The 27,984-nt window shown below is 43.4% G+C and overlaps 1 protein-coding gene across 2 annotated transcripts; it reads right to left on the reverse strand.

The window, feature by feature from the left end:
• Positions 1 to 3,229: 3,229 nt before the first annotated feature.
• Positions 3,230 to 26,335, reverse strand: LOC138744356 (fibroblast growth factor 8-like). 2 transcript variants are annotated; one of them, XM_069900385.1, is made up of 5 exons: positions 25,574 to 26,335; positions 25,395 to 25,431; positions 24,011 to 24,155; positions 8,146 to 8,252; positions 3,230 to 5,029 (listed from the first exon to the last, which is right to left on the reverse strand). In XM_069900385.1, the coding sequence occupies exons 1-5, from the start codon at positions 25,603 to 25,605 to the stop codon at positions 4,748 to 4,750; spliced, it is 603 nt and encodes a 200-aa protein (XP_069756486.1). In that variant the 5' UTR covers positions 25,606 to 26,335; the 3' UTR covers positions 3,230 to 4,747. The 2 variants fall into 2 exon arrangements, with proteins under 2 accessions (XP_069756486.1, XP_069756485.1); XM_069900384.1 differs by having other exon boundaries at positions 24,011 to 24,188.
• Between the last annotated feature and the right edge of the window lie 1,649 nt (positions 26,336 to 27,984).

The raw sequence follows: 27,984 nt of genomic DNA on the forward strand, positions 1-27,984 counted from the left end.
GTGCATAAGGTGCTGGCTGGAATAGATAAGATTCAGGCCGATGCACATCATGGGCAGAAAAACAAATCAGATTAAATTGGTGGCCTTTTAATGATTTTGATTGCTTTATAAACAAATACCACTAGCTGGGAAGCATTCTTCTTCCTGACTGACTATATTGTGGATTTAAGTCACATTGCAAGGCCTGAGTACATGATCCATGCTGATGTTCCCAGTGCAGTAAGAATGGAGCATTGATCTCCCACCATTGCCATGGCTCAAATGACACCCATCCATCAATGAAATTGGGCATAAAAGATTCCACACCATTCCTTGGAAGGAAACACAGTCCAAAGTTCCAGCTACCTTTCATCCATCACCACATTTTAAGAATAAGCCACTGGTGTGGTTGCTTTCACTGCAGTACTTGTGGGACCTTGCTGGTAAATTGACTCTTTTGCTTCCTATGGTACAACACTGATTACAGTTCAAAAAGTATTCAAAATAAATTTGTTTCAAGATACTCATGATTCCAAAGGGCACCAAGAGTGAATTAGCGTAGCCAAATTAGATCTGGTCTAACGTGTACTTTCCCCATTTTTGCAAAGAAGCATCCTAAATAAGCATAATAACACTTTGTTGACCCGTTCACAGCTTTATGTCTCTTAGGCTGTTTCTGGGGAACTTCCTCTTTGTGTGATGGGTTGGGACAGATGAGTTCCTTTTCTGATAAAGCTAAATCGTGGAATGGGCATTTTCACAAAAATGACAGCATTTTTTCACCCATGATAGTAAGAGATGCAATTTTCCTTTGACCAAGATATTCTGAAAGTCTTGCTGTTTCCTTGTGATGGGTTGAATGTGGCATGAGGGACATGAATAGAAGTGTTTGTGTACAACAGAGATTTCTGTTCACTGAACTGGAAACCTTCCTGATATTCAGTCACTTGAGAGAGGAACATGATGATGAAGATTGTGAGTGAGCTCACAGGGAAGTATGCATTGCCTAACCTTAGCTCCCCTCATAAGGTCATTAAAGCATTTCCAATATTGTGTGGCAATGCTTAGAGTGATGGAGGCTGCAATGACCATCCTATTACACATATGGTCCATGGTTTCCTGTCCCCTTTGACTATCAACTCAGTCTCATTTTAACTTTTGTCTCAACGATCTACAGATTTTCCACAGAACCTGGTGCCCTCAATGCCTGCTGAGGCCTAGAAGAGAAAACAAAACAGCCCACAACATCTGCACTTGACGTAATGCTGAATTAAAATGATCCTACCTGCCTGTTACTGCTAGTTGTCTGATTGAAAAGTGATTTTCCAATTAACTCACCCCTCCAAGATAGCTTCCTATCAAGTGACAAGATTCCTTTATAGTCATGTACAAAAAAAAGTTTTCATTTAAAAACAGTGCTGGAGAAACTCAGCCTAATTTGGAGACCTGCCTACATTTTGCTCGTACTTCAACGTACATTGACTATGTATCTTGATCTTTGCTATATAAAGTACATGATGTGTCTGTAGGCTATTGTGTTTTACATTATTTCCACAAGACATTCACTACTCGCGAACAATTGTGATTGTGATGTTACAGAAAGCAGTGGATGCACCTCAGGACATAACAATTTCCCTCCCCTCCATGGCCCCCATCTACATCTCCTGCTGCCAATATTCTGAAGGTCTCATCACACCCTGGACACACTCTTCTTCCTGCTCCCATTAGGGAGAGGAGTGGAAATCACGCACTATCAGGCTTAAAGACACTTCCTTCCCTGCAGCTATCAGGCTCCTGAATAAACCCCACAACAGTGCTCTCACACTGCCCTTGTTTGGTGCTAATTGATCTTTCTTTTCATTGTCACCCCTCACTCTAAATTGTGCTCTTTACACGGCTGTATGATTGTTAGAGATAACATGTTAGACTGTTCGCGGAAGAACCATTCTCACTGTGCTAGGAATAATGTGACCAATAAACTTCAACTTAAAAATTTAAAACTTAAAACAGATTTTCCATCTGAGACAGAACTTTTAAGAGCAATAACAAAGAAATGTGAGGAACAAAACACTCCCGAGTATTGAGGAAGGAGTGATAGGAGACGTTAGGTGGATCAGTGTCTCTGCTCACATACCTTAGTTAAGTGTAGAGCAGCCATTCTCAATGGAAGGCAAAGCACATTTAAGTAAAAGCTTTGTTTTCACCTCAGGTAACATCTTTAAAATGTTTTTTTAATATAGTTGGTAGGGGAGACATACGGAAGAAACCAAACCTTGTCTGCTTCACAGGGAATGCGGCTCATATACTTCAAGCAGAGTCCTGGGAGGGCCATAGCCGAACAAAAAGGTTGAGAATGGCTGGAGTAGAGCAAAGCTCCCTTTGCACTGCCTCATCAAACAATCCCAGCCAACATGGATTTGATACAGAGTAAAATTCCCTCTACATTCCCTTAACAGTCACTCCCAAGAAAAGATAGCAAGAACTAATAAAGTGTAAATCTCTCTCTACACAGTCCCATCAAATACTCCCAGGGCAGGAACGTAATGGGTTAGATCAGTGGTTCTCAACCTTTCTCTTTCCACTTACAGATCACAAAGTAATCCTTTACTAACCACAGAGCACCATAGGTATCCTATGCCATAGATGCTCTGTGATTAGTAAGGGATTACTTAAGGCAGCATGTGAGTGGAAAGAGAAATGCTGAGAACTACTGGATTTTCCCAACATTGATAATTTTTTCTCTGGTGGCACGGATGGCATAGCGGTTCGTGCAATACCTTTACGGTCCTAGTGATTGGGAACGGACCGGGTTCGAATCCAGTGATGTCTGCATAGGTTTTTTCCAGGGTGTAAATTGGGCGGCACGGACTTGTGGGCCGAAACGGCCTATTACCATGCTGTACGTCTAAATTTTAAAAAAATGTAATTTAAATTAAAAAAAATGTATTCAGTAAAATTTCAAAGCCACTTTTATTTGGTGTCATAGTGAAGTAGATCTCAAACTTTTTCTACCCCCACTCACATACCACCTTAAGCAATCCCGTTAGCCACTAAACACTATGGCATAGGATACCATAGGTTCTCTGTGGTTAATAAGGGATTACTTAAAGAGGTATGTGAGTGGAAAAAAAAGTTGAGAACCACTGTCAGTGGTTCATTGCAAGGTTGTTGCAAAATGCCACATATAATCCCTGTGTGTTGAAGGAAGTGTCCAAGATGGGTACAACAAAAAGAAGGCAACCTCAAACAGTGTTGTAAAGTGTAGGATTTATACACAGTGCCTGGCGGAGATAACACTGATCAGCTGTCATGGTCAAAGTCACCAGTTAGAAGTATATTCAAATTAGCTGCAGTTTTAATTCTCTGGAATAATATCTTTCTGATTCAATACCCATTGATATGTGCAACCATAGGGAGGAAAATTTCAACTCTTCAATTTTGTGTGGAAATATAAATTTGAGTATAACATGGTTTATGATTATCCCAAAGAGAAAAGGAAATATTTCCCAACTTTTTAAACTAGATTTCTAGTGTTTAAGTATCTATTCACCTGTCTCAGTTTCTAACTGCCTGCCTATCTGTCTACCTATCTATTCACCCACCCCTTCAGATAGTAGCAGTTATCTTTATACACCTTAATCTACTTTAAAAAAAAAAATTCCTGTGTATCTGTCACTCTTCCTTACTTTTTTTATAAAAGAGTGAATTTAGAACATGTATTATGTGATAACTGTAACAACCCCTCATAAGGAAACCAAGGTTAAAATACAGGAGGGTTTTTTTCAAATGCAATAAGATTCCACGATGGGTGTTAATGTATTGAAAGGAGTGGCTTTGGATATATATCTATCCTTAACTTTCTTCAACTCTCCTTTTTCCTCCTTCCCATTTCTTTGGTTTATTTTCTTTTTTGCTCTCTGCCCCTCTACATTATTTTCTCGCTCTCCCTCGGTCTTCCCTTAGTTACTCAGTAACTATTGGAATGGGCCTGTCATTTGCTGAACAACCACTTGTACCTAACATGCCCCTCGTTGGAGTGGATATCACGCAGAATTTCCTTTCTGTAATCTAATACAAATTTAATACAGTTATTAAATAAATATCTCACCATTAAAAATATCTTACACAAATCTGAAAAAAAGATATAAAAATTATGCCAGTTTCTTGGCAATGGTACAGTGTTTTACTAAAATAGGTCATGAAGCAATTGAAGAAGGCATTGAAAAGACAGTCAGAGGCGAGGTAGCTGGCCCAGGTCTCTTATGAGTTTCAATCAATGCAGTTGGACAGTGAATGGCTAATAGCAGCATCCAGGGGGAGGGTTAGCTGGAATATCCTGCTGCTGGATAGAAGGCACCTACATTTTGGTAAGTTCCTTGGTCTTTTACTCTCCTGGATGTCAATCTCAAGTGAACAAGTTCCTAAAGCAGCATTTCAAGAGAGTGTGAGCATTTCTCTTTTGCTCTCCTTCCTCAAAAGTCGAACTAGCTCATTATATACATACACCATTATTCCTAATTCATGAGTGGGGAGCAGCTTGGGCTGATGGAGTCTGAATGGTTTCCTTTTCCTCTCTCAGAATCCACGTGTACCTTCTCTCTTTCAAATGCATAACTTGCTGAATTCTTTTGCCAAACACCAGATGGTTCAGTTACATTGTGTAGAAAAATAGAGCCTCTCATTTATTTCTCTCAAAAAAAGCGGGGATAGTCAGGTATTGCTGGTTGACGTTATTGGAGAGAGGTTACAGTTGAGGTGGTGGCTGTCTCTATCGAGGCCTGGAGTGCCTGGTGCGTTTAGTCCTGGTAGAGAAAGGATAGTTGATAAACTCAAAGTGTCTGTGATGATCCAGCGTGGAAAGGTGACCCTTGGGTAACCTCTTCATAAAATGCACCTCCCTCTGGTGCTGCCTGGTCTTTGATCCTTTCCTGGGTCTTCCTTTGCGGGTGAAGCCCATGAACCACCCTTCATACTTGGCATTCTGCAGTGCAGTGTAGTTATTCTCCAGGACAATCTCTGTGAAGACACAGTCCTTGCTCTTCCCACTTCGCTGCAAAAGGAGGAGAATAGTAAGCCTTGGATTAGCCAACAGTGGTACATCATCTTTAAATGGTAAGCAGAATATGCTGAACAAAACTCAACAGGTCAGGCTTCATCTGTGGAAGGAGCAAGAGAATTAATGTTTCAAATTGAAGACTCTTTGTCAGAACTGACTAAGAGTCTTCGACCTGAAGACTTGAAATGTTAACTGTTTCTCTCTCCACGGCAGCTGCCTGGCCCACTGAGTGTTTCCAGCATTTTAATTTGAGTATTCCAGCATCTAGTCTTTCCATTGATATTTTTAAGGAAATGTTTCTGACTACAGACAATTGATAGCAATGACCATATTATCCAGATAATGACGTAGAAAAGGGCTATTCATGCCATCGTGTTCATGCCTGCCCCTATTACCCCAATTCCTTTTGCCATTAGCCTACTTAAAGGGTCATTTATATTAAACATATAGTGGCCCACTAATCCGTACTAAACATGATGCCCAAGTTAAACAAAACTTTCTCACTTTCACATGATTCACATCCCTATATTCTTCCATCCCTCTTATATGCATGGGTTTACCACTAAGCCTCTCAAATGCTACTATTGTTTCTGCTTCCACCACTACCCTTGGCAGCCCATTCCAGGTACCCACCACTCTGTGTAAAAAAAAAAAAAAAAAAAACTTGCCCCACACATACCCTTTAAACCCAACCATGCACACCCCCCCATCCTCATCTTAAATGCATAACATTTTTAACCTGGAAAATGATTCTGACTGTCCACCCCATCAAAACCTCTCCCAGTTTTATCATCTTCTATCAGGTGTCCCCCATCCCATCCCCCCTCCCCCCCATCAGCCTTCGACACCCTAGAGAAAACCAGGTTTGTCTGAGTCCTTAGGGATGACGAAAGGTTCGGGTCTGAAACGTTGACTGCTTTTTACTTCCTGAGGATGTTGCGTGACCTGCTGAGTTTCTTCAGCAGGTCTGTTTTTTGCAATATAGAATGTGTACTATTATTATTTTCTGTCATGTGATGCCTGTGCATTCCTAAATTTCAAGATTTATTAGAATGTGGCACGGGAGAACCTGGGCCAATGGAACCAAGCTATCAGATCTAGTTGCCCCATTCCCTGTAGCCTTGAGAGTTATGTCCTTTCACCGATTATGTCCACCAACTCCACTGACAGTTCCAAACTATGCATTATAGAAAAGGTACTCCTCACAACTCTCCTCCACAAGTTGTAAAAACAATGAAAGTCTACAGACACCGTGGTTGAAGTAAAAACACAATGGTGGAGAAACTCAGCAGGTCAAACAGTGCACTTTATGTAGGAAAGATAAAAATACATAACCAACGTTTCAGGCTTGAGCCCTTCATCAAGGTATGAGCAAAATGTAGGCAGGTGTCAGAATTTGATGAAGGGCTCAAGCTTGAAATGTTGGTTATGTATCTTTATCTTTGCTATATAAAGTGCACTGTTTGACCTGCTGAGTTTTTTTCCCCCCACCATTGTGTTTTTACTCCCCTCCACAAGTAACTTTCATCAAGATCTCAGGGAGACTCGTCTATGTAGATGAAGTCCAATCAGCTTTGAGTCAGACACTTGGACGCCACGAGTTATGGTATGAGCTGGTGAGGATGTCTTGGGGATTTTCCCACAGGCTATTGGCTCAGATTGCTGTTTCAAATCTTAGAGTCCTAATGGATTCTGGCAGTTTACACTGATCATTTAATCTGGGTCAGGTTTAGAATAGGAGGGTGAAGAGGGGAACAGAGGAGTGGCATGCAGTGAGTGGGACACCATCTCCGCCTGTTTTAACACAGATTGTATATATTTGTTGGGAGGAGAAGAGGGTGAGGCAACTGTCAGAGCAACATTTTAAAGCTTGGGACCGGGGGCAGCACTGTGACAGGAGGTGGGATACTTGCATTTTCCATTGACCACTTAGTCCGGAGTGAGGTCTACACCTGAAGGATGGAAGGGGGAACAGGCAGAGGATCGGTGTAGTGTTGAAGCTTGGGGAGCTGGGGGCAGTGGCTGCTTTGTCATCAGCATTTTCAACGTACTTTCCCGACTCCTCAGCCCCAGCCCACCCCAAGTGAACAAACAAGTCTGGAGTTTCACATGGGAGATGGACAGAAATGCAAGTGCTGGCTCTCTGCTCATTGGGCGGAGCTGGTGAGAGAGCAACAAGTTTAATTCTCCGCCCCAATCGCAATTTGTCATTGTTTCCCCACCTATCCATCACCGTGAACCTGCCTCGTGCCCCTCCACCAAGTCTAGTTTCCTCGCATTCTGCCGTTTATTCCTCTCCCTGTTTCTCCACCTCACGCTGTCTTTTACTTTTGCCCATTACGTTAGCACCTTCTAATCATTTTCTGCTCCCAGTAATATTGGATTCTGGCTGCAGCAGCGCTGGAGGCGAATCCATGGATACATGGTGACTCAGAGGACTCTCTTTTGTTTCTTTCTGTAAGAGGCAGCTTCAGGCAATTTCTGCTGATGGCAAATTTGTTTGCTTTACGGCACACAAAAGCAAATTCTGTGCAATATTGAATAGAGTTTGTTACATGACAATAATCTTGAATGTACCTGTTTGGCTGCAGTAAGTGAGAATTTTGGTCAGGTATCAGTAAAATGCCAGGGCAAAAGTTATGGGGAGAAGGCTGGGCAGTGGGGCTGAGAGGATCAGCTCAAGGATAAATGATGGGGTAGACTCAATGGGCTGAATGGCCTATTTCTGCTCCTATGGAATTATGGTCTTTAACTCATTGTTGATATCATTTGGGAAGATGGCTGTGTTCTGGTTAGATTCCTGCTTTATCCTGCTGCTATGTGCCACACCTACTGCATCTATTTCTTGTACTCAATATATCTGCCCTCACCACTTCTATTCTCTCTGCTCCTTGTTTTCCAGCTCTGCAATCACACTGAACAGTATAAACTAGCTGGTGTTGGTCTGATTGTTATTAGCAGTTCATAATTATTCCAGTTGATACAGAAATTCCACCTGCAAGCGTTAATGAAAATTGGGTTATTTTCTCCCCATTTTGCTCTCTCCACCACCTTTTCGCATTTTTTCCTCTGTTCCTCCTTAGTCTCTCGACACTCCCACCAACCCTTACCTTTCCGATCAGCTTCCCTCGCTTGTTCATGCAGATGTAAAATCCAGACTCGGCTCCCTTGATGCGGACTCTGCTTCCGAAAGTGTCCGTCTCTACAATCAGTTTAGCTGCAAGAAACAGGACACTGAGTGACCATTTGAGATCTATTGTATTGAAATACTGCTGAAATATCCTCAAACACTGTCAGCATGGATCAGACACAGAATGAAACTCTCTCTACACTGTCCCATCACACATTCCTGGGGCAAGAAGAGCACTGGACTTACTGAAAAAAAAAGTTAGATGCCAAAGGCTGTGTTTGATTAAAAACCCTAATGTCACTGCAATAGTAACAGGATTGAACCTGCCATATGGTTGAAAATATAATGGCATTGCTTCTGAGCAGCAGCAACTAACTGGAGGTGGCCACACTCTCTCCCATTGTAACACCCAGAAGGAATCGACTTTGGTGAAGTTTGGTTTTAGACAGAGAGTGGTGGGTGATTGGAATGCATTCCTGAGAGTGGTGGTGGAGGCTGGTATAATAGGAACATTTAAGACTCTTAAATAGGATCATGGAATTAAGAAAAATGGTTATGGGCTGTGAGATTGGGGAGGCTTACATTTATGATGGAGTAGTTGTATCTAGGTTAGCATAACATCATGGGCTGAGGGGTCCATACTGTGCTGTTCTATGTTCTATTTGATGTAGTGTAAAGCTCTATATACCCACCATACACTCCAGTGAACTAAGACAGAAGCTGTTGACTTAAGTTCCTGTCCCAAGTTACATCTCCTCACTACGAGCTCCATCTCTCTTCCGGGCAAGTCAGAACTGGATCCAAAATGTTCCCAACCTTGAATGAGTGTGTTTTGGACCTTGTAATATGTGCCCTGACTCCACTCTGCTCCAGCTCACCGGCTGCTAAAATTTTCATCCATGCTGCCTCCAGCCTTGACTGCAAGCCTGTCCATTGTTCTGTCCTTAGTAAACCTGAAGTCATCCAAATATTCATCTTTTATCCTAATATACAATGTTCTCCTCACTTTCTCTCAATGCTTGTTAAAACTGCATCGACTCAAAGTAAACCCTTGATTTAAAAATTCTCATCCTTGTTTTCAAATGTCTCAATAGTCTTGTACATTTGGACCAGTCGTTAACCCGACGACTCTTCAGTGTCTGTGGTCCTCCAGATTTGTCTTCTTGGCTATCCCTACTTTAATTGCTGCATTACTTGGGATCATATCTTTAACCAAGCCCCTTTTCACTAGAGTTCCTTCCTCATCTTCTTTTAGTGTGCTCCTTAATGGCCATCTCTTTGGCCAAACATGTGGTTATTTAACTTAACTTTTCCTTTTAAGCCTCATTCAAAGTTTTCTAGTAATGCTTCTCTGAAACAAATTTGGATGATTTGCTACATTTACAATTATCTATGTTTATTGTTAACATTTTTGAGTAGAAAGTCATCACAGATCCAAGTCCCAAAAACGGCACTCTCTGCAAATTCAGGTTCTCATTCTGTGTATTACAAGGGATTTCGGTTTAATTTTTTTGACTTCTCCAACATACTTCAACACACTAAATCCTTATCTTTATGGGACACCTATCAAGTTGTTATTCCTCTTTAGCCCTGTGAATCCCAAGCTGTTGTCAGTATGAAAACAAAAGGAAAACAAAACAAGCCTTTAACCAAGTTAGGCAGTAAAGAAGAAATAAATAGACAAGGCAAGTTATGTCCACTTTGTGGGCCACATGAAGAGTCAGGTCCGACTGCTGAATCTACAGTTTAAAGGCAGAGAGCGGAGTGGAGGACGCAGGAAGAATTGTCCACTTGGAATTTTCCACCACCTAGCAATATTCTTTTTTCTTTGGCTTAGCTTAGCGGACAAAGATTTATGGAGGGGTATGTCCACGTCTGCTGCAGGCTCGTTGGTGACTGACAAGTCCGATGGGGGACAGGCAGGCTCAGTTGCAAGGGAAAATTATTAATATTAAGCCCTACCTTAAGAGCCCAAATGGTGCTGTCTGTATAAGCAACACTACACCAGGCAAAGTGCTGACCTGCAGTACAGCATGAAGCTATTAAATGTAAAACAAAGAAAGGGAGATCCTGTCTTTATGTAGTGCATCAGAACAAGACCAAGTGCTTGAGTGTTTCCTGTTGTAACAGGCATGTGTGCAGATGTGAGGAGATGAGTGGATTGGGTTTGGTTGCGATGTTTACAGGGTGAACACAATCAGGCAAGAAAAGTGATAGAGGAATCTGAAGAATGCACACTCCAGCAATGGCCAGGACCCAGGGCAGTATTTATATGCCACCCGCACCTCCTGAATCTTCTCATCAAAATCTGTCACTGGGAGTCTTTATTCTCTTTTTTCTCCCCACAACTAAAAGTGGACTTTAAAAAGAGACATTTATATTATTTGCCTTGAATGCACCTTCTTGAAGCAAGCTCCATATTCTCACTGCTCTTTGGGTGAAGAGGATTCTGCTAGATTCCTCATTGAGTCCTTGTACTTTACTAAAATAACCCCCAGTTAGGATTTTTTAATTTTCACTTGAAAATTTTTTTAGATATATTGTATGGTAACAGCCCCTTCTGGCCCATGAGCCTATGCTGCCCAAATACATCAATTAACCTACATACGCTATAAATTTTTTAGAGGGTAGGAGGAAACCAGAGCAGCTGGACGAAACCCACGCAGACATGGGAAGAATTAACAAACTTCTTACAGATAGCAGCAGATCTAAACCCGAGTCGCTGGTGCTGTAATAGCGTTGCACTAGAAGTGGAAACATTCTTTCAGTGTCCATAATGTTAAATGAATAACCTATTTTTGGGGTGCTGATACAGTCTAAGAACGGGGAAGTTGGCGGCCGTATTCGTGCTTAGCCAGGTCCAACAATTGCAGTTAGATAGTGGCCAAGTAAGCAGGTTGAGGGATAAACATTGGCCAGGGCACTTATGGGCAAGGCTTCAGCAGTTTATCAGTTGTGACTATGTCCTTGATCTACATACCATCCAAGGTTAAATGTTTCATGTGCAGCCAATCAACAAGTTGAGCTTTCAATGACAGCAAAACTCTGCTCTTTCCCTTCTTCTAAAGTAGTTGTTTGCCCTGTTGTGACATCATGGGTGGCACTTGCTCTTTGCAAATTGGGTTTGATTTATGGCCACCTATTTGACACTGAAGGGTGACACTACCAGGATTGGACCGGTCTTCACTAGAACAGCACACACAGGAACAGGCCCTTCAGCCCCCACCATGTCTGCACTGAAAGTGCTGCCCAAATTGAAAAACTCTGTTGCCTGCATATGATCCATAACCCACAATTTCCTGCATACATGTGTCCATCTCGAACCTTCTTAAGCACTACTATTGTGTCTGCTTCCACCACTACCCCAGGCAGCCTGATCCAGGCACTCTGTGCAAAAAAACCAATCATACATTGTCTCACCAGAAACACAGTCCCACTGATCTGCAGCCAGTCCATAGTCCTCCATAACTCTCCCATCCATGTACCTGTCTAAACTATTCTTAAATGTTAAAATTGAGCTCACATTCACTACTTCAGCTGGCAGCTTGTTCCACACTCCCACCACTCTCTATGTGAAGAAGTTCCCTCTCTTTTCCTCCTTCACCCTCAACTCCTGTCCTCTGATATGCATCTCACCTACCTTCAGTGGGACTAGGCAGAAAATTAGTTTGGTACAGACTAGATAGGCTGAATGGCCTGTTTCTGTGCTGTAATTTTCTATGCTTTAATGCCCCTAGTGTGTGATCATTTTACCCTGGGAGAAAGATTCTGTTGATCTATCTATGCCTATCATAATTTCATCTCTATCAGGTCTCCCCTCAGCCTATTCAGTTCCAGAGAAAACAATCCAGGTTTCTCCCCATAGCTCATACCCTCAAAATCCTGGAATATTTCTTCTGTACTCCTCCCAAATCCTCTACATTCTAATTATAATAAAGCAACCAGAATTGCACATGCTGTTCCGAGCATGGCCCAAATTAAGTTTCATATAGCTTTAGTTACAGGTACGCCTTACATTGTGCATCTCACACCAGTCAGCTCAGCATTCTCTGGCTGGGGATTCTCTCCTGTGCCGTCAAGAGATTGAGTCAATGTGACTAGGCTGAGATGCCAGTACTGCCCTGAGGGGAGTGCTCCACAGCAGAAGATGTCGCCTTTCCCAAGGGGTGTTAAACCAAATTTCTGTTTCTGGCCTATCAGGGTGATGTGAAATGAGCAGGTAAGAGCAGGAGAGTTTGTCACCGATTCCCAGCCAATATTTGTCTTTCAGCTTACAGGTTAGTGTAACGGTTAGCGCAAAGCTGTTACACCGCCAGTGATCGGGATTTGAATCCCGCACTGTCTGTAAGGAGTTTGTACGTTCTCCCCATGTCTGCATGGGTTTTCCCCTGGGGTTCCGGTTTCCTCCGTATGAAATGTACTGGGTGGGGTGGTGTAGGTTAATTGGGTGTAAATTTAGACTTATGGGCTGAATGACCTATTAAAAATGTTAAATTTAAATTAAAAAAATTTAAATCACAATAACCAATGTCTTCAAACTAATCTATCAGTATGTAGGGGCTCACATACAATATGAGGATTTTGGCAGCTATGCTCGACTTCATTGTATACTTCAGAAAGCCAAAGGGCCTGAGGAATGCAATTTCTTTCTTCTGGCTAATTTCAAATGAAGCATAACCGAATTAAGAAATATGATCAATTTAGAAAAATTATCCTGGATTATATGTCAATTCATATTATTAGCAAAGAAGCCTTTGTGTTTATTACTGCAGATAAAAGCTGCTGTTAGATTACTGTCCTATCACAGTTACTGTGTATGTTACAGAATATATTAGCATTTATATAGGTTATTGGAAACAAACACTACATCTGCTTATTCACAAGAACTGGCAATCCCTTTGTATGTTGAGGGAACAGAGGCTCTTGTTAACGATCAAAGTCCAGATAAGATCGAGGCGTGCATAGTTCCAAAAGATACACCTGTGGATATTGGGGCAGGATCCAGGTGTCTACTCCACATGAGTAATTAGGATTCATATGTGGGAGTTTCTTGGGAAAGGGAAAGTGGTGGGAGGGGGAAGCACTGCCTGACTTGTTTCTCCGGCCTCCTGGTTTTTCACTACAGACCCTGGCAGGAGTGTTTATTCTTCAGGTACCTCTACCAAATAGCCTTTTTTTCTTGTTTGGCTCTGGATATCTCCATCAAGTCCATTCTGCTCACCACCTGACATCTGTACACATGCTCGAAGACAGAAACACTAAATATTGATAGGCCCTTCACCCCAATAACATCAAGTGAAATCTATCAGATACACCACCAGCTGAGAGAACACAGTAAGCATCCAACCTGTAACATTCCATTTCCACACCCACCTGCATCTGTCCTGAGCTTTCTCCACTGCCAGAGAAAGGCACAATGCAAGGATGATTCAGGGAATGAAAGGGTTGTCACATGAGGAACATTTGACAGCTCTTGGCCTGTACTTGTTGGAATTTAGGAGAATGAGGGGTGATCTCATTGAAACATTTTGAATGTTGAAAAGCATGGACAGAGTAGATGAAGAAAGATCGTTTCCCATGACGTGAGAGTCTAGGACAAAAGGACAACTTCAGGATTGAAGGGCGTCAGCTTCGGACTGAGATGCAGAGGAATTTCTTTAGCCGGAGGGTGGTAAATTTATTGCCACGGGCAGTTGTGGAGGCGAGGTCATTGGGTATATTTAAGGCAGAGACTGATAGGTTTTTGATTAGCCAGGGCATCAAAGGTTATGGGGAGAATGCAGTGCAGTAGGGCTAAGTGGGAAAATGGATCAGCTCATGATTAAATGGCAAGGCAGACTTGATGGGCTGAATGACCTATTTCTGCTCATATGTCTTATGGTCTAACAACACCTCATATTCTGCCTAGGTGGTCTACAACCCAATGGTATGAACTTCCTGAACAGCAGGGGAATTATAGAATTGAGGTGATTTAAAAGGTAATTTTTAAAATTGTGTTGGGATGATTTAAAAATGTACTGTTTTAATTCCTTCATCTTAAGTTACTTGCAATCTTGTGGTTCACACATAAGCACACAATGTAAATATATTGACCTATCTATTCAATTTCCTACATAAGTAAACCCATACACATTCTTACATATATTAGTACTTTTGTGTAGCCAGGGCACAGTAATACAGATGATCCTTCCACACATGGAGAGATAAATGTAACAGACTTGCTAAAACCCACACCTCCTGCCTGCTTACTCTCTTGCAACAGAAGTGTCCCAATGTACTTGGGCTGTTATCAAATTGAATGCGTAGCCACAAGAGATGAACAAAATTTAGTTGAAAAAAACAGATTTTTAAATGCCAGTAAAAAGGAAGTAGAGGCATGTAGAGGTTTGAATGGTCAGGGAGAAGTGGTGAGTAGTGGGGCCAGAGGGTGTTTTTGGTGAATGTCACTTTGTCAGGTCAAGACATTGCACCACTAATGGGATGCTCAAGAGGTAACTGAGAGAACACAGATACCTTGGAAGATTACAACAAAGTTAGGGAAAATGATGGGGAGGGAGGCATTAGTCAATGAAGGATTCAAAAGGAAACATGCAAATTTGATCATTCATTATTGTAAAATGGGATTTTCTGAATTAGGACCCAGATAGCAGAGTTACAAGGGGCTGGCTAGTTAGTGAGAGTATTGCAATAGTCTTTTACAGAAGTAACAAAGGGCTGTTACATTAATGACTACATTGATGCTGCCTCCTGCACCCACGATATGAGCTTGTTAACTTTATCCACAGTGATCACCCAGAAGATGGAAATGAGAGTTTAGTCAACAGTGAGTAAAGATGGTGAACTCTATTGTAACCATTACTGCATATGTCACACTGTATTCCTGAAATTTCAGCTTTTGTTATCAGTTACACATTTCCTTCAATAACGTTAGAAAGTTCCCATCGTTAACAAAATTTGGTGCATTCTTTCAGCTGAACACTTTACACCAACCTGAAATTAAACTGCAGCTATTGCAAAATCAACTTTGAGAGTCTTCTTACATTTGAAAACGTTGAAGTTGTATTGTCGCTGTGGCTGCAGTAATGGAAAATGACAATGTCACCCCTTTTCACTCAGTTATCAGCTCAGGAACAACAGCTGTATTTACTCTGATAGTGTGGAGGGAATTGGATTTATTCCATACTAGAGTTATGGTAGAAGTGCTGTTCTTCATTTTACTATCTACTGGCACATGTTAATGGCTACCTCGATGTCAACACCTAATAGCATCCCGTTTGAATTGAAAACCTAGCACTAGGAACTGATCCCGCTGACCAATAATTCTGAGGAAATGTATTCAAATGCCTTCATGGCATTTCACTAGTTGTAGAGTTAAACTAGAAAATAATCACATAATAGTTGCTTCAATCCCACTTACTTCACCAATCACCCCTCATATCCGAACTCTCAGCCTTGGGTGACCCCCAATCCTATGCTCTCTGAAGAGTGCCACTGACTCACACCAACCATAGATGTGCAATAAATCTAACCACCCTCACATTATATGGTGGTAGCATGATATTGACTAGACAATCAGCTTCCTTCCACACATTACATTTTGGTTTGAATACTCACAGAAACACTGCAGCTTTAATAGGTTTTGGCCACTAAACTTACTTTACAGAAAATACTTTACAGTTTTGAAATCTACTTAAATTAATCACATAGTAACAAGCAACTCATTTTTCTATAACCCTCCCTTCATTTTGGATTCTGCATTAGTTCGGAGATCTAGTTGCACATTTGGAAACTCTTCCAGACAATTAAGGGCTCCAACCAGTCGAGTACCAATTGCTGGGACTACATTAATCAAATTCATCAACAAGGCCACTCAACACAATCAATTATGCAAGAAAAAGAACGTTTGATGATACAAAGTGCTGTCAATGAACCAGTTAAATGATTGACTGAGGTGGGGGCAGTGGGAGGAAGTGAGCAATTATTCACTTTGGTATGAAGAATAGCAAAATTAAGGAGGAGAGAGCACTTAATGTTGTTATTTTTGAGGATACAAGTGTCCTTGTACAAGGATCACAGAAAGATAACATGTAGCTGCAGAAGGCAATTAAGAAAGCAAATGGTATGTTAGCCTTTATAACAAGGGGGTTGGAAGACATCAGTAAAGAAGGCTTGCTGTAATTATATAGTGCTTTGGTGAAATCACACCTGGAATACTGTGTTCCCGTTTTGGTGACCTTATCTAAGAAAGGAGATATTTGCCTTAATAATGGCATAACAAAGGTTCCTTTATTCCTGGGACAAGGAGAACATAAAGAATGGGCCAAGATTCAGAGAGTTGGAGTAAAGGGGTGTCTTTGGGTTGGGTGGCAGTGACCAGGGGGGTGGTACAGCTGTTCTCAATCTGATCAGTTATCTATTTGGATGGATGGCCCAAGTCTGCTCATGATACAATGCTAGATGGCAGATAGGGTGTGAAGTAAATACAGGAAGGCTTCATAGGGATACAAACAGGCTAAGTGAATGGACAATGGATTGTGATGTGAAAAGATGTTATTGTTAAATGGTGAGAGACCAAAGAGTTTAAGCTTAAGAGGTGAGTTCAGCCAGACATAGAAAATACTTTGACGATTTAATTTAATGACAGAGTGGCTGCTGAGAGACTGTTTACCCTGACAGAGGAGTCCAGAACCACAGCCATACTTAGAAAGCAGGTTTTGCATTTTGAACTGAAAGGAGACATTTCTCCATTCAGGGGGTGGTGGGACTCCAAGGTTCTCTACCCCAGAGGTTGGTGGGTATTGTTATTGAGCATGTATGGGATCTATCGATTTTTGGGCTCTTTAGGGAAGCAAGGGTAGAGGAGGGCCTGATGAATGAGGCTCATTGGATGATGGAGTTTGGATGAGGCTCAGTAGCCACATGACTATTGAGTCAGCATACAGGAGGGAGAATGAAAACTTAGCTGAATGAAACATCAACAACACCTTGCACTCTATGTCACCAACCCAAGGAGCTGATTGTGGTCTTCAGGAACAGGAAACCAGAGGTGTACCGATCCAGTGATCATTGGGAAATCAGAGGTGGAGAGGGTGAACAAATTCAACTTCCTAGGAATCACTATTTTAGAGGACTCTTCCTGGAATGACACCTTGAAGAAAGCACATTGGTGTCTACTTTCTCAGGAGTTTGACAAGGTCTGGTATAGCAAATGTCTACAGATGTGTGGTGGGAAGTATGCAGACTGGCTGCATCACTGCCTGAGATGGGTGCACCAAAACCTCAAAGAAAAGCTCGACAAAAGTTAGTGGACACAGCCCAGGGCATCATAGGCAAAACTCTCCCCACCATTGAGAACATCAACAGCGAATGCAGCTGTCAGAGAGCAGCAGCAATCATCGCAGATCCGCAGCACCCAACACGTGCTCTGTTCTCACTGCTACCATCAGGAAAGAGGTGTAGGTGCCACAAGATTCACACGACCAGGTTCAGGAACCATCAGACTCCTCAACAACAAACTCAATCAGGAACTCATTTAAAGGACTCTGCACATTATTTATTATTGGATATTTTTTTCCTATATTACACAGTCAGTATGTTTGCACTTCTTTCATTGCTTACATTTCTCTCTCTTGTTCATGCATCTTTTCTTGAATACAGATTTTTGCACCACCAAAATTTGCCTGGCCTGCAGGAAAATGCAAGTCAAGATTGTACGTGATATCATGTATGTACTCTAACAATAAATCTGAACTTTGAACTTTTTTTTCCTTCTCAGCTCATTCCAGAATAACTGACTCATTATCCTGTGTCCGCAATGTGAAAACACCCATCATCCCTGCATCTATCCTATCAATTCTCACTGCAATATATTATGTTTTACTGAGTCCATTCCTCATTTTCTTAAACTCAAGTGCAGACTGCTCCAATCTGCTTCATCCCTTTTTATAGAACAAAACTCCAAATGAAGGAATCAATCTGGTGAACCTTTATTGTCTGCTGTTTGTTGAGATTATCAATTTCATGTCCAGACCTCTCTGCAATATTCCAGGGTCAGTCTTACTAGAGCCCCACAGAACTCAAACTCAAATGTCTTGTTTTCAAATCAATTTGTGCATCTCTCTCTCTCTCTCACAGCACCAAAATTTTTACAATCTCTCACCATTTAAAAATCAGATTTTTCTACACTACATTCCACCTGCCATTTTGTCATCCATTCATTTACCCTAGTTATATTCCCTTGAAGCCCCTCTGCATTTCTATCACTGCCTAGTCCATACTAACCCACTCTCCTTAACATTCACACCTCAGATCTGATCTGTGTGGCGCCCTACTGGTCACAACTACCCAACCCAAAGGCAAACTGCTTTCTATGCTCAGTTACACAATTCCCAATACATGCCAGTATGTTACTTCAAATCCACATGTCCTAATTTTGTCTGCCAATCTTTTGCATGACACTTTATCCAATGCCATCTGAAATTCCAAATAATCCACATCCACCAGCTCTATTTTATCGATTCAGCTGGTTAGAAAAAAACCAAATAAGTTTGTCAAACAATTTCCATTTATAAATCCATGTTGATGGCCCAATTCTTTTCTTTTCTTTTCAAATGCCGATTCACCTTGATAGATATTAGCACGTTCTCTGCTACTGATGTTAGCTAACTGGTCTGCAAATCTTCAGTTAATCCTTCCCTCCTGCGTAGTTGGGTTACATTTCCTCTCTTTCAGAATCATTCCAGAATCTATGGAATGTTTGTAAGATGATAACTTGTGTACCCATTACCTTAGGATGCACCTCATCAGAAATTATAAGCTTTCAATTTCACTCTTGCAGATGCCATCTTCTTTCTCCTGTGCTAGACCATTGTTTCTCTATTTCTGGAGAGGTTGTTTTTCCACACTGGTGGAGACAGTATATTTGTTTAGTTCTCCATTATGTCTTTAGTCCCCAATATAAATTTTCCTATCATAGTCTGTCAGGGACAAGCATTATGCTTTTCCCCACAACTCTTTAGATGCTTTTATTTGTTTTCAATATTTCTTAGTTGTTTTTCCTCATATTCTATTTTTCCACCCCTTAAGTCAATTTTTTTGGCCTACCTTTGTTGAAATTTTCCTGATCTTCAGGCCAACTGTTCATTTTGGCAGCATTATTAGGGTTGAATCTAATATGAATGTTTAACTCATTTTGTTAACTACAATGGACCGCTGAAATGAGATACGATCAGAACTTTTGCTGCAGCACCCCAGTCCCTTCATCCTTGGTGCAGGTTAGAAATGGAGCTAAATCTCTTTTAACCTTTAGATAAAATTCCACCATTATCGTGAATCAATCCTCTCTAAAGACCCCTTATTAATTAACCTGGTGCTCGCTCTATCCCCCATTCCACCCTCAGCATGCTGATCCAGAAACCATTCCTTGAATATTTCAAGAATTACTTTTCTGGTGATTTGGTTTGCTGAATACGTGTAATTCCTCACTCTTATACTATGCCCACATTACCACCACATTTTTGTTGGGGAGCACAGGCAGTGGGGGGGGGGGGGGGGGAGGGGAATATCAGCAATCTTGACCAAACTTTTCTGCCATTTCCTTCACCCAAACTGACTCAAGGTCTTGATATTTATTTTTTGGACCCAAGATCCTTTCTCTGGGGGAAAAAGCCAAATACCTGAAATCAACCAATGGTGCCACCTATTCATCACCGTCAATCACTGCAGCAGCAACTGGAACCCACTCAAAAGCCAATTATAGCAAGAAATTCAGGTGCAAGCATCCCAGTGCTTTGTGAACCCCAACTCTATGAGATAATGCCTGTTTCAGATGAACATGTAGATAAGGTGGTTAAACATTAGAATCCTCTACCCAGAGAGGTCATTGAACAATACTCAGGGCTGAGATGCTGGATCACAGATGGCAATGGACGCAAGCAGGAAAGCAGAGCTCAGGGTAGGACAACTGCAGAGCAGGCAGAAATAGGCCTCTTTGGCACTTCTAGTTTGTGCCAAATCATTTTGTTTGCCTCGTCCCACTGATTTGCACCAATAGCCAATAGCCCTCCATACCTCTCCCATCCAAAATTCTTAAATGTTAATATTGAGCTTACATTCACCACTTCAGCTGGCAGCTAGTTCCACACCCCCATCACTCTGTGTGTGAAGTAGTTCCCCCAAACTAGTCCCCTTTCACTCTTAACTATGTCCTCTGGTTGTATTTCACCTACCCCCAGTGGAAAATTTGGTATACTTCTATCAAATCTCCCAGATTTGATAACCAGGGACTAAAGTCTCCTAAACCAGGGACTAAAGTCTCCTAAACCAGGGACTAAAGTCTCCTAAACCAGGGACTAAAGTCTCCTAAACCAGGGACTAAAGTCTCCTAAACCAGGGACTAAAGTCTCCTAAACCAGGGACTAAAGTCTCCTAAACCAGGGACTAAAGTCTCCTAAACCAGGGACTAAAGTCTCCTAAACCAGGGACTAAAGTCTCCTAAACCAGGGACTAAAGTCTCCTAAACCAGGGACTAAAGTCTCCTAAACCAGGGACTAAAGTCTCCTAAACCAGGGACTAAAGTCTCCTAAACCAGGGACTAAAGTCTCCTAAACCAGGGACTAAAGTCTCCTAAACCAGGGACTAAAGTCTCCTAAACCAGGGACTAAAGTCTCCTAAACCAGGGACTAAAGTCTCCTAAACCAGGGACTAAAGTCTCCTAAACCAGGGACTAAAGTCTCCTAAACCAGGGACTAAAGTCTCCTAAACCAGGGACTAAAGTCTCCTAAACCAGGGACTAAAGTCTCCTAAACCAGGGACTAAAGTCTCCTAAACCAGGGACTAAAGTCTCCTAAACCAGGGACTAAAGTCTCCTAAACCAGGGACTAAAGTCTCCTAAACCAGGGACTAAAGTCTCCTAAACCAGGGACTAAAGTCTCCTAAACCAGGGACTAAAGTCTCCTAAACCAGGGACTAAAGTCTCCTAAACCAGGGACTAAAGTCTCCTAAACCAGGGACTAAAGTCTCCTAAACCAGGGACTAAAGTCTCCTAAACCAGGGACTAAAGTCTCCTAAACCAGGGACTAAAGTCTCCTAAACCAGGGACTAAAGTCTCCTAAACCAGGGACTAAAGTCTCCTAAACCAGGGACTAAAGTCTCCTAAACCAGGGACTAAAGTCTCCTAAACCAGGGACTAAAGTCTCCTAAACCAGGGACTAAAGTCTCCTAAACCAGGGACTAAAGTCTCCTAAACCAGGGACTAAAGTCTCCTAAACCAGGGACTAAAGTCTCCTAAACCAGGGACTAAAGTCTCCTAAACCAGGGACTAAAGTCTCCTAAACCAGGGACTAAAGTCTCCTAAACCAGGGACTAAAGTCTCCTAAACCAGGGACTAAAGTCTCCTAAACCAGGGACTAAAGTCTCCTAAACCAGGGACTAAAGTCTCCTAAACCAGGGACTAAAGTCTCCTAAACCAGGGACTAAAGTCTCCTAAACCAGGGACTAAAGTCTCCTAAACCAGGGACTAAAGTCTCCTAAACCAGGGACTAAAGTCTCCTAAACCAGGGACTAAAGTCTCCTAAACCAGGGACTAAAGTCTCTTAAACCAGGGACTAAAGTCTCCTAAACCAGGGACTAAAGTCTCCTAAACCAGGGACTAAAGTCTCCTAAACCAGGGACTAAAGTCTCCTAAACCAGGGACTAAAGTCTCCTAAACCAGGGACTAAAGTCTCCTAAACCAGGGACTAAAGTCTCCTAAACCAGGGACTAAAGTCTCCTAAACCAGGGACTAAAGTCTCCTAAACCAGGGACTAAAGTCTCCTAAACCAGGGACTAAAGTCTCCTAAACCAGGGACTAAAGTCTCCTAAACCAGGGACTAAAGTCTCCTAAACCAGGGACTAAAGTCTCCTAAACCAGGGACTAAAGTCTCCTAAACCAGGGACTAAAGTCTCCTAAACCAGGGACTAAAGTCTCCTAAACCAGGGACTAAAGTCTCCTAAACCAGGGACTAAAGTCTCCTAAACCAGGGACTAAAGTCTCCTAAACCAGGGACTAAAGTCTCCTAAACCAGGGACTAATGTCTCCTAAACCAGGGACTAAAGTCTCCTAAACCAGGGACTAATGTCTCCTAAACCAGGGACTAATGTCTCCTAAACCAGGGACTAATGTCTCCTAAACCAGGGACTAATGTCTCCTAAACCAGGGACTAATGTCTCCTAAACCAGGGACTAATGTCTCCTAAACCAGGGACTAATGTCTCCTAAACCAGGGACTAATGTCTCCTAAACCAGGGACTAATGTCTCCTAAACCAGGGACTAATGTCTCCTAAACCAGGGACTAATGTCTCCTAAACCAGGGACTAATGTCTCCTAAACCAGGGACTAATGTCTCCTAAACCAGGGACTAATGTCTCCTAAACCAGGGACTAATGTCTCCTAAACCAGGGACTAATGTCTCCTAAACCAGGGACTAATGTCTCCTAAACCAGGGACTAATGTCTCCTAAACCAGGGACTAATGTCTCCTAAACCAGGGACTAATGTCTCCTAAACCAGGGACTAATGTCTCCTAAACCAGGGACTAAAGTTCTGGCAAATCTTCTCTGCACTCTTTCCATTTTAGTGATACGTTTCCTGAAGTTAGGTGACTAAAACTGCACACAATACTCCAAATTTGGCCTCACCAATGGAATTCAAAACAATGGTTCAAAACAGCAATCCTTCAGCAAAACCACCACAAGAAAGATCAATGAAAACTACTGATCAATTCCGCCAAAGCGGCGGTCGGGGGTGGGGGGGTGGGGGTGGTGTTGGTGGGGACCTAACCATTCCCTTTTAATTAAACAAAGTGAGAATTCATGGGAGGGGCGAACTCAATCGATTCGCTCGCCAGCAAAGGGCTTTGCGTATTGATTTAGCGGATACACAGAGTGGTCACAGGAGGAGGGAAATGAGGATGGAGAAGGTTACAGGCAGATCAGCGATTGGGGTCTCAAAGGAATAGTTGCTTCGCTGCGCTAAAGTCCCGTCCAGTGTAGTAAGGGCACATCTAATAATGTAAACTACACCACCCTCCGGCCGTCGCAGTGGAAGATGAATGTTGGGATTAGAGTTTAACGAGAGAGAACCTCTTTCTGCCAAACTTTCCCGCAAAGGCGTCCCCGCCAACCGCGGCCCTCCTGCCCCCACTCCTGCCCCAACGCGAGGCCTTTGTTTGATTTCTGAAGATTTTAATTCTTTCCCTTACCCTCCCCTTAACGGTTAAGGCCGACGTGAACTGGAAGTTAGTGGAATCCGGCGGAGTTGGGGAGAGCCGTCAGGCCACTGGCTCCCATTCATCCCCACTCGTTTCACAGTTGCCTCTTTGTTTAATCAAACCTCTCCTTTATTTTCCACTTTCGCACCTTCCGCATTTTCCCAAATCATTCTGTTTTGTGTCCTTTGATTAGCTCAAACCCCATCCGCAGCCCCTCCCCGTTCACAGTGTTTCTCCTTCTCGCTCTCTTCCTTATCCCCTTTCCTTTCCCTTCCGTCAGTATCTCCTTCCTTCCCTCCAACCTACCCCTTTCCCCGCCCCCAATGTCTCTACCTCTGTCCCCTTCCCTCTCTTCAGAGAGAATCTCGAACCCCCCCCCACCCCCCCGTCTCCCTCAACCTAGTCTCTCTCTCCTTCACCCTCTCTTCACGGTCACCCTCTTCCCGCCACTGCCCCCCCCCCCCATGCCCCTCGCCCTCCTTACAATCTCTCCGGCCCTCTCTACAGCGGGTTCAATCTGCCGTGCCTCCCGCTCCCTCAACCCACCTTCTCATTCCCTCCTCAGTCACACCGCCTTCTCTGCCGCTCCTTCACTCACCGTACTTGTCCCCGTCCTCTGCCTTGGCGTTGATCTTCTTGCCCAGAACCTGCACATGTTTCCCACTGGTCCGGCTGTAGAGTTGGTAAATCCGGATTAGCTTCCTGCTGAGTCGGTCCGTTTGCCTGGTTTGTTCCCTGACGTGCTGTGTAAAATTAGGCGGTGACTGATAGGTTACCTTTAAAGAAAATACAATATACAATACACATATACATTAAACGATGACACATACAGACAGTCGCCTTGAGATCGAGGCACCGCCTGCATAATGTTTATTTCAAAAAAAAGTTTAATCAATTAACAGAAGCCTCAGTGGTTTAATTTCTGGGAAGACTGGGTATTGAAGGAAACCCTAGTGAATCCCCGGCGACATTTTTACCAGCCAGTTCCCCCTAATCTATTCCCTCTTTCTTTCCCACTGGCTTATCTCTGACGGTTTCCCTGAGCTTAGTTCCTCCTCTCCTCTCCCCCTCCCCCCCCCCATTTATTTCTCAATGATCCATTTCCCGAAAATTTTCTCTCTCCAGCCAGTCTCCTGCTGCGGTTTATTTGCTCTCTCTGGATGTATAGGAGTAGCTGCATGTCCCGGGACGGCGGCGGGAGGAGGCTGGTCCCCGGACACGGCAGGCGGAGCCTGTTTTGGGGCGTCCTGACAACTCCGTCCCTTCAATGACCGCCGGCCTGCTTCCAAAACCTCGCACAGTGCCAGCAGTTTCAACCGCGGGCCGCTAATGAGATAAACACGTGCGGGAGGGGGGCCGGGTGTGGACAAGGCAGGCAGCTTTGCTCGCATCTGTCTGTCGGCTCCTCTCACTAAACCCGTCCGCCCCGCCGCTTCTCAGCGCCACATCTGATTCCTTTACTCCCAGTTATAGGACTGCCTATCCCTCTCAATCTACTTCTGTTTTTCTTCTCTCTTCCTCATACAAATACTCTATCTCTCAATCTGCTCTCCCTTTTCCCCCTCTCGCAGCCTTCGTCTCGGGGTGGGGGTGGTGAAACACGAAAGTCTGCAGACGCTGTGATTGCATTAAAACACACACCAAAATACTGGAGGAACTCAGCGCCCACATATCTTTCCCTCCTATGGACGCTGCAAGACTGGCTGAGTTCCTCCAGTATTTTTTTTGCTTTACCTCGTCTCAGGGGGTTCTGTAGTCTGCAGTCCTGACCCTAAACCTGCCTGTTCCCCTTCCCAAATAACTCTGATATCCGAACGTATAGGGACACTCTCGGCCACCACCTTCAACCCAGAGAATTCCGTTTTGTTCCCAGTTCTTTGAGAGGCATTTGCTTAATGGTTTAAAAAAACACACACACACAATTCACACAGCAAAATGACCAATCAAATTTATGAAAAAAAAAACAAACATTTGGTACTAACCTGCGCTTGAAAGCAGAGGGCCAACAACTGCAGACACCTGTAAGGGGAAAACACGGTTAACGAGGCGCACTGAGCCGTTCTACCACACCAACACTTCTGCAGACGAAGCAACGACCGAAAACTATTAACTCAACAATAAAACAATGAAGAAAAACGAAACCACCCACTGTTGGACTCACAGGTAGCTCAGTCGCGTGGACGGGAGACGCATCCTGGATTTTGCGTGTGTTGCACGATTTTGCGGACCGCAAATGGACAGAAGGGAACTGCGGGTTGTATTCCTGTAATCTGCGAGATGTCACCCGACAACCGACTTAATCCAGCGGGCGATAGCGTGACGGGGGAAAGAGGAATGCCCGCTCCCGGAGTGTCCCGAGATCCTGGTGTTGTTTTAACGCGGGGAGAGCTCGGGGTAGAACTGGTGTGGAATACTGCTCGAGTGGGGACTGTTCCAACGGCTCGGTCCACATTCACCAAATGTTCTCCGCACTCTCTGCTCTCATTATCTCACTCCGAAGAGGGTGAACTATCGACGATTGACTGGACAGATTTACGCAGTATCCCGTTGGGAGAGCGCGGAGTGGCGTTAATTTGCAGAGGTTTCTATCGGCGAGCAGGAGACAGATCTCGCACGCCCCTCACTTTATTCAATTCGCCTTGCACCCAGTCAGCTCTCAATGGTCCGATTTCTCCCCAAATCTGTGGTCGAACTGGTCCAGATTTCCCCGGCAACTCACTCGGCAGTTCTCCCGAGCCAGATTTCCATCCGTAAAGCGGAACAGAAATCTTCGACTTGCACATTCAGCCTTCTCTCTCTCTCTCTCTCTCTCTCTCCCTCCCTCTCTCCGTAGCCGAATTGGCTGTGAACTGACGGCGATGAACCTCGGGCTAAAACACGGGCGAACCGGACCTGCCCACTCCTCCCCGAACAATGGTTTAAATAGACCGCGCACACCTGTCTGTTAGCCCCGTGTACGACGACAAAATGGGGCGGGGTGAGGTTGAGAGGGGAGGAGAATGTAGAGACCGTGAGCTGTTTAATAACTAGAAAGGTTTCAGCAACTCTGAGCGATTTATACACAGGCGATGAGCTGGGATTTGATTGAAGGACTAACTTTACACTCGATCAAACTCAGGCAGGAGAGTACACACCGCACAGCATGTTTCCAGATTACCAGTGATGTGACCAGATGTGCATTGAACACCAGTCGGATGAAAACGACTGGGATATCACTGGTCTTTTTTTTTAGAATTGGAGACATCTGAGAGAGGTGTGAATGGAGTGTTGGTGTGTACGCCTGTGTCACACCTGGGCGGATACCTGGCGTGTCTGTGAATGAGCCGGAGTGTTCTGCATACACATGAACGAATGGAGACATGTACACGAGTGTGTCATACTGTGTGAGAATGCACACTATCTTGTGGGTGAACGGCATGGGTGTTTATAGAAGGTTTCAATGCGCACACGAGCGAGTATTTGTGTTAGTGCCGGCGAGTATGCGGGCGTGAGAGTGAAAGCATCCAAGTGCCTGCTTGTAACTGTGAGCGCGCGTGTAATGGTGTCTTCGCGTGATCTGTGGTGGAAATGACTCCTTCATCCATCAATGACTAGGTGAGCGAGCAAGCTCAAATATGGCCATACAAGGGCATGTTTATGTGAGTGTCTACATAATGCAAGCGTGCATGTGAAGTGTATGTTCGTGAGAAATGTTTTTTTTTAAATCCGGGCACGTGTATGTGTCGTGGAGGTGAACGCATGCAGCAGTGTGTGTGTACGAGTATGTGCGTGTGTTTGAGTATGTTTGTGTGTGTGTGTCTGTGTATGCATGTGTGTCTCTGTATGCATGTGTGTCTGCGAATGAGTGTGAGTGTGTCTGGGTATGTATGTGTTAGGTTGTGTGTGTGTGTGTGTGTAAGCGTGTGTGTGTGCGCATGAGTGTCATTGTGAGGATGTGTGTGTGAGAGAGAGTATATGTGTGTGTGTGTGTATTCCTGCCTCAAGGCATGTACCTTGGTCAGCTTGTGTAACATGTTGGTGAGACTGTGTTGAGCTGTGTGCCCCTCGGACACACTCCCTTCAACTCCTTTCCCTCCCTAGAATTCACTCCAGAAAGGAACTTTGTCAACGGATTATTAAGAAAGTTGTAAGGTTATTGAAAATATATTCTATTAATAAAACTGAAATGGAAAAGAAATGGAAGTTGGGTGAAGCAAGGGAGCATAACATCAACCGCATAATATTGTGCTGTTTTTTACAGCGACGATTAATAGTATCATTCAGATTAGATGGATGAGAACACTTTGCCAATGAATTGACATCAGATTTTGAACTCTAATTAATTGAAACTAGTGGCGAAATAGTCGCAATTTCTAACACGAAACTGGAGAACCACTGGACGCACAGTTCGCAGAGGTTTCGGGCAAAGTATATTCGCTGCAAGTAATGAATAGCTGGAGAAACTCAGCATCGTGGGCCGCGGGGGAACATTTCGGGTCTGAACCCTTTATCAAGATATCGGGAAATGTTGAATGTCCGTTTGTACCGTCGTCGCTGTCCGACCTGGTGAGTTCCTCCAGCAATTTTCTTTAC

The sequence above is a fragment of the Narcine bancroftii genome, chromosome 10, assembly GCF_036971445.1.
Source record: "Narcine bancroftii isolate sNarBan1 chromosome 10, sNarBan1.hap1, whole genome shotgun sequence".
NCBI lineage: Eukaryota > Metazoa > Chordata > Chondrichthyes > Torpediniformes > Narcinidae > Narcine > Narcine bancroftii.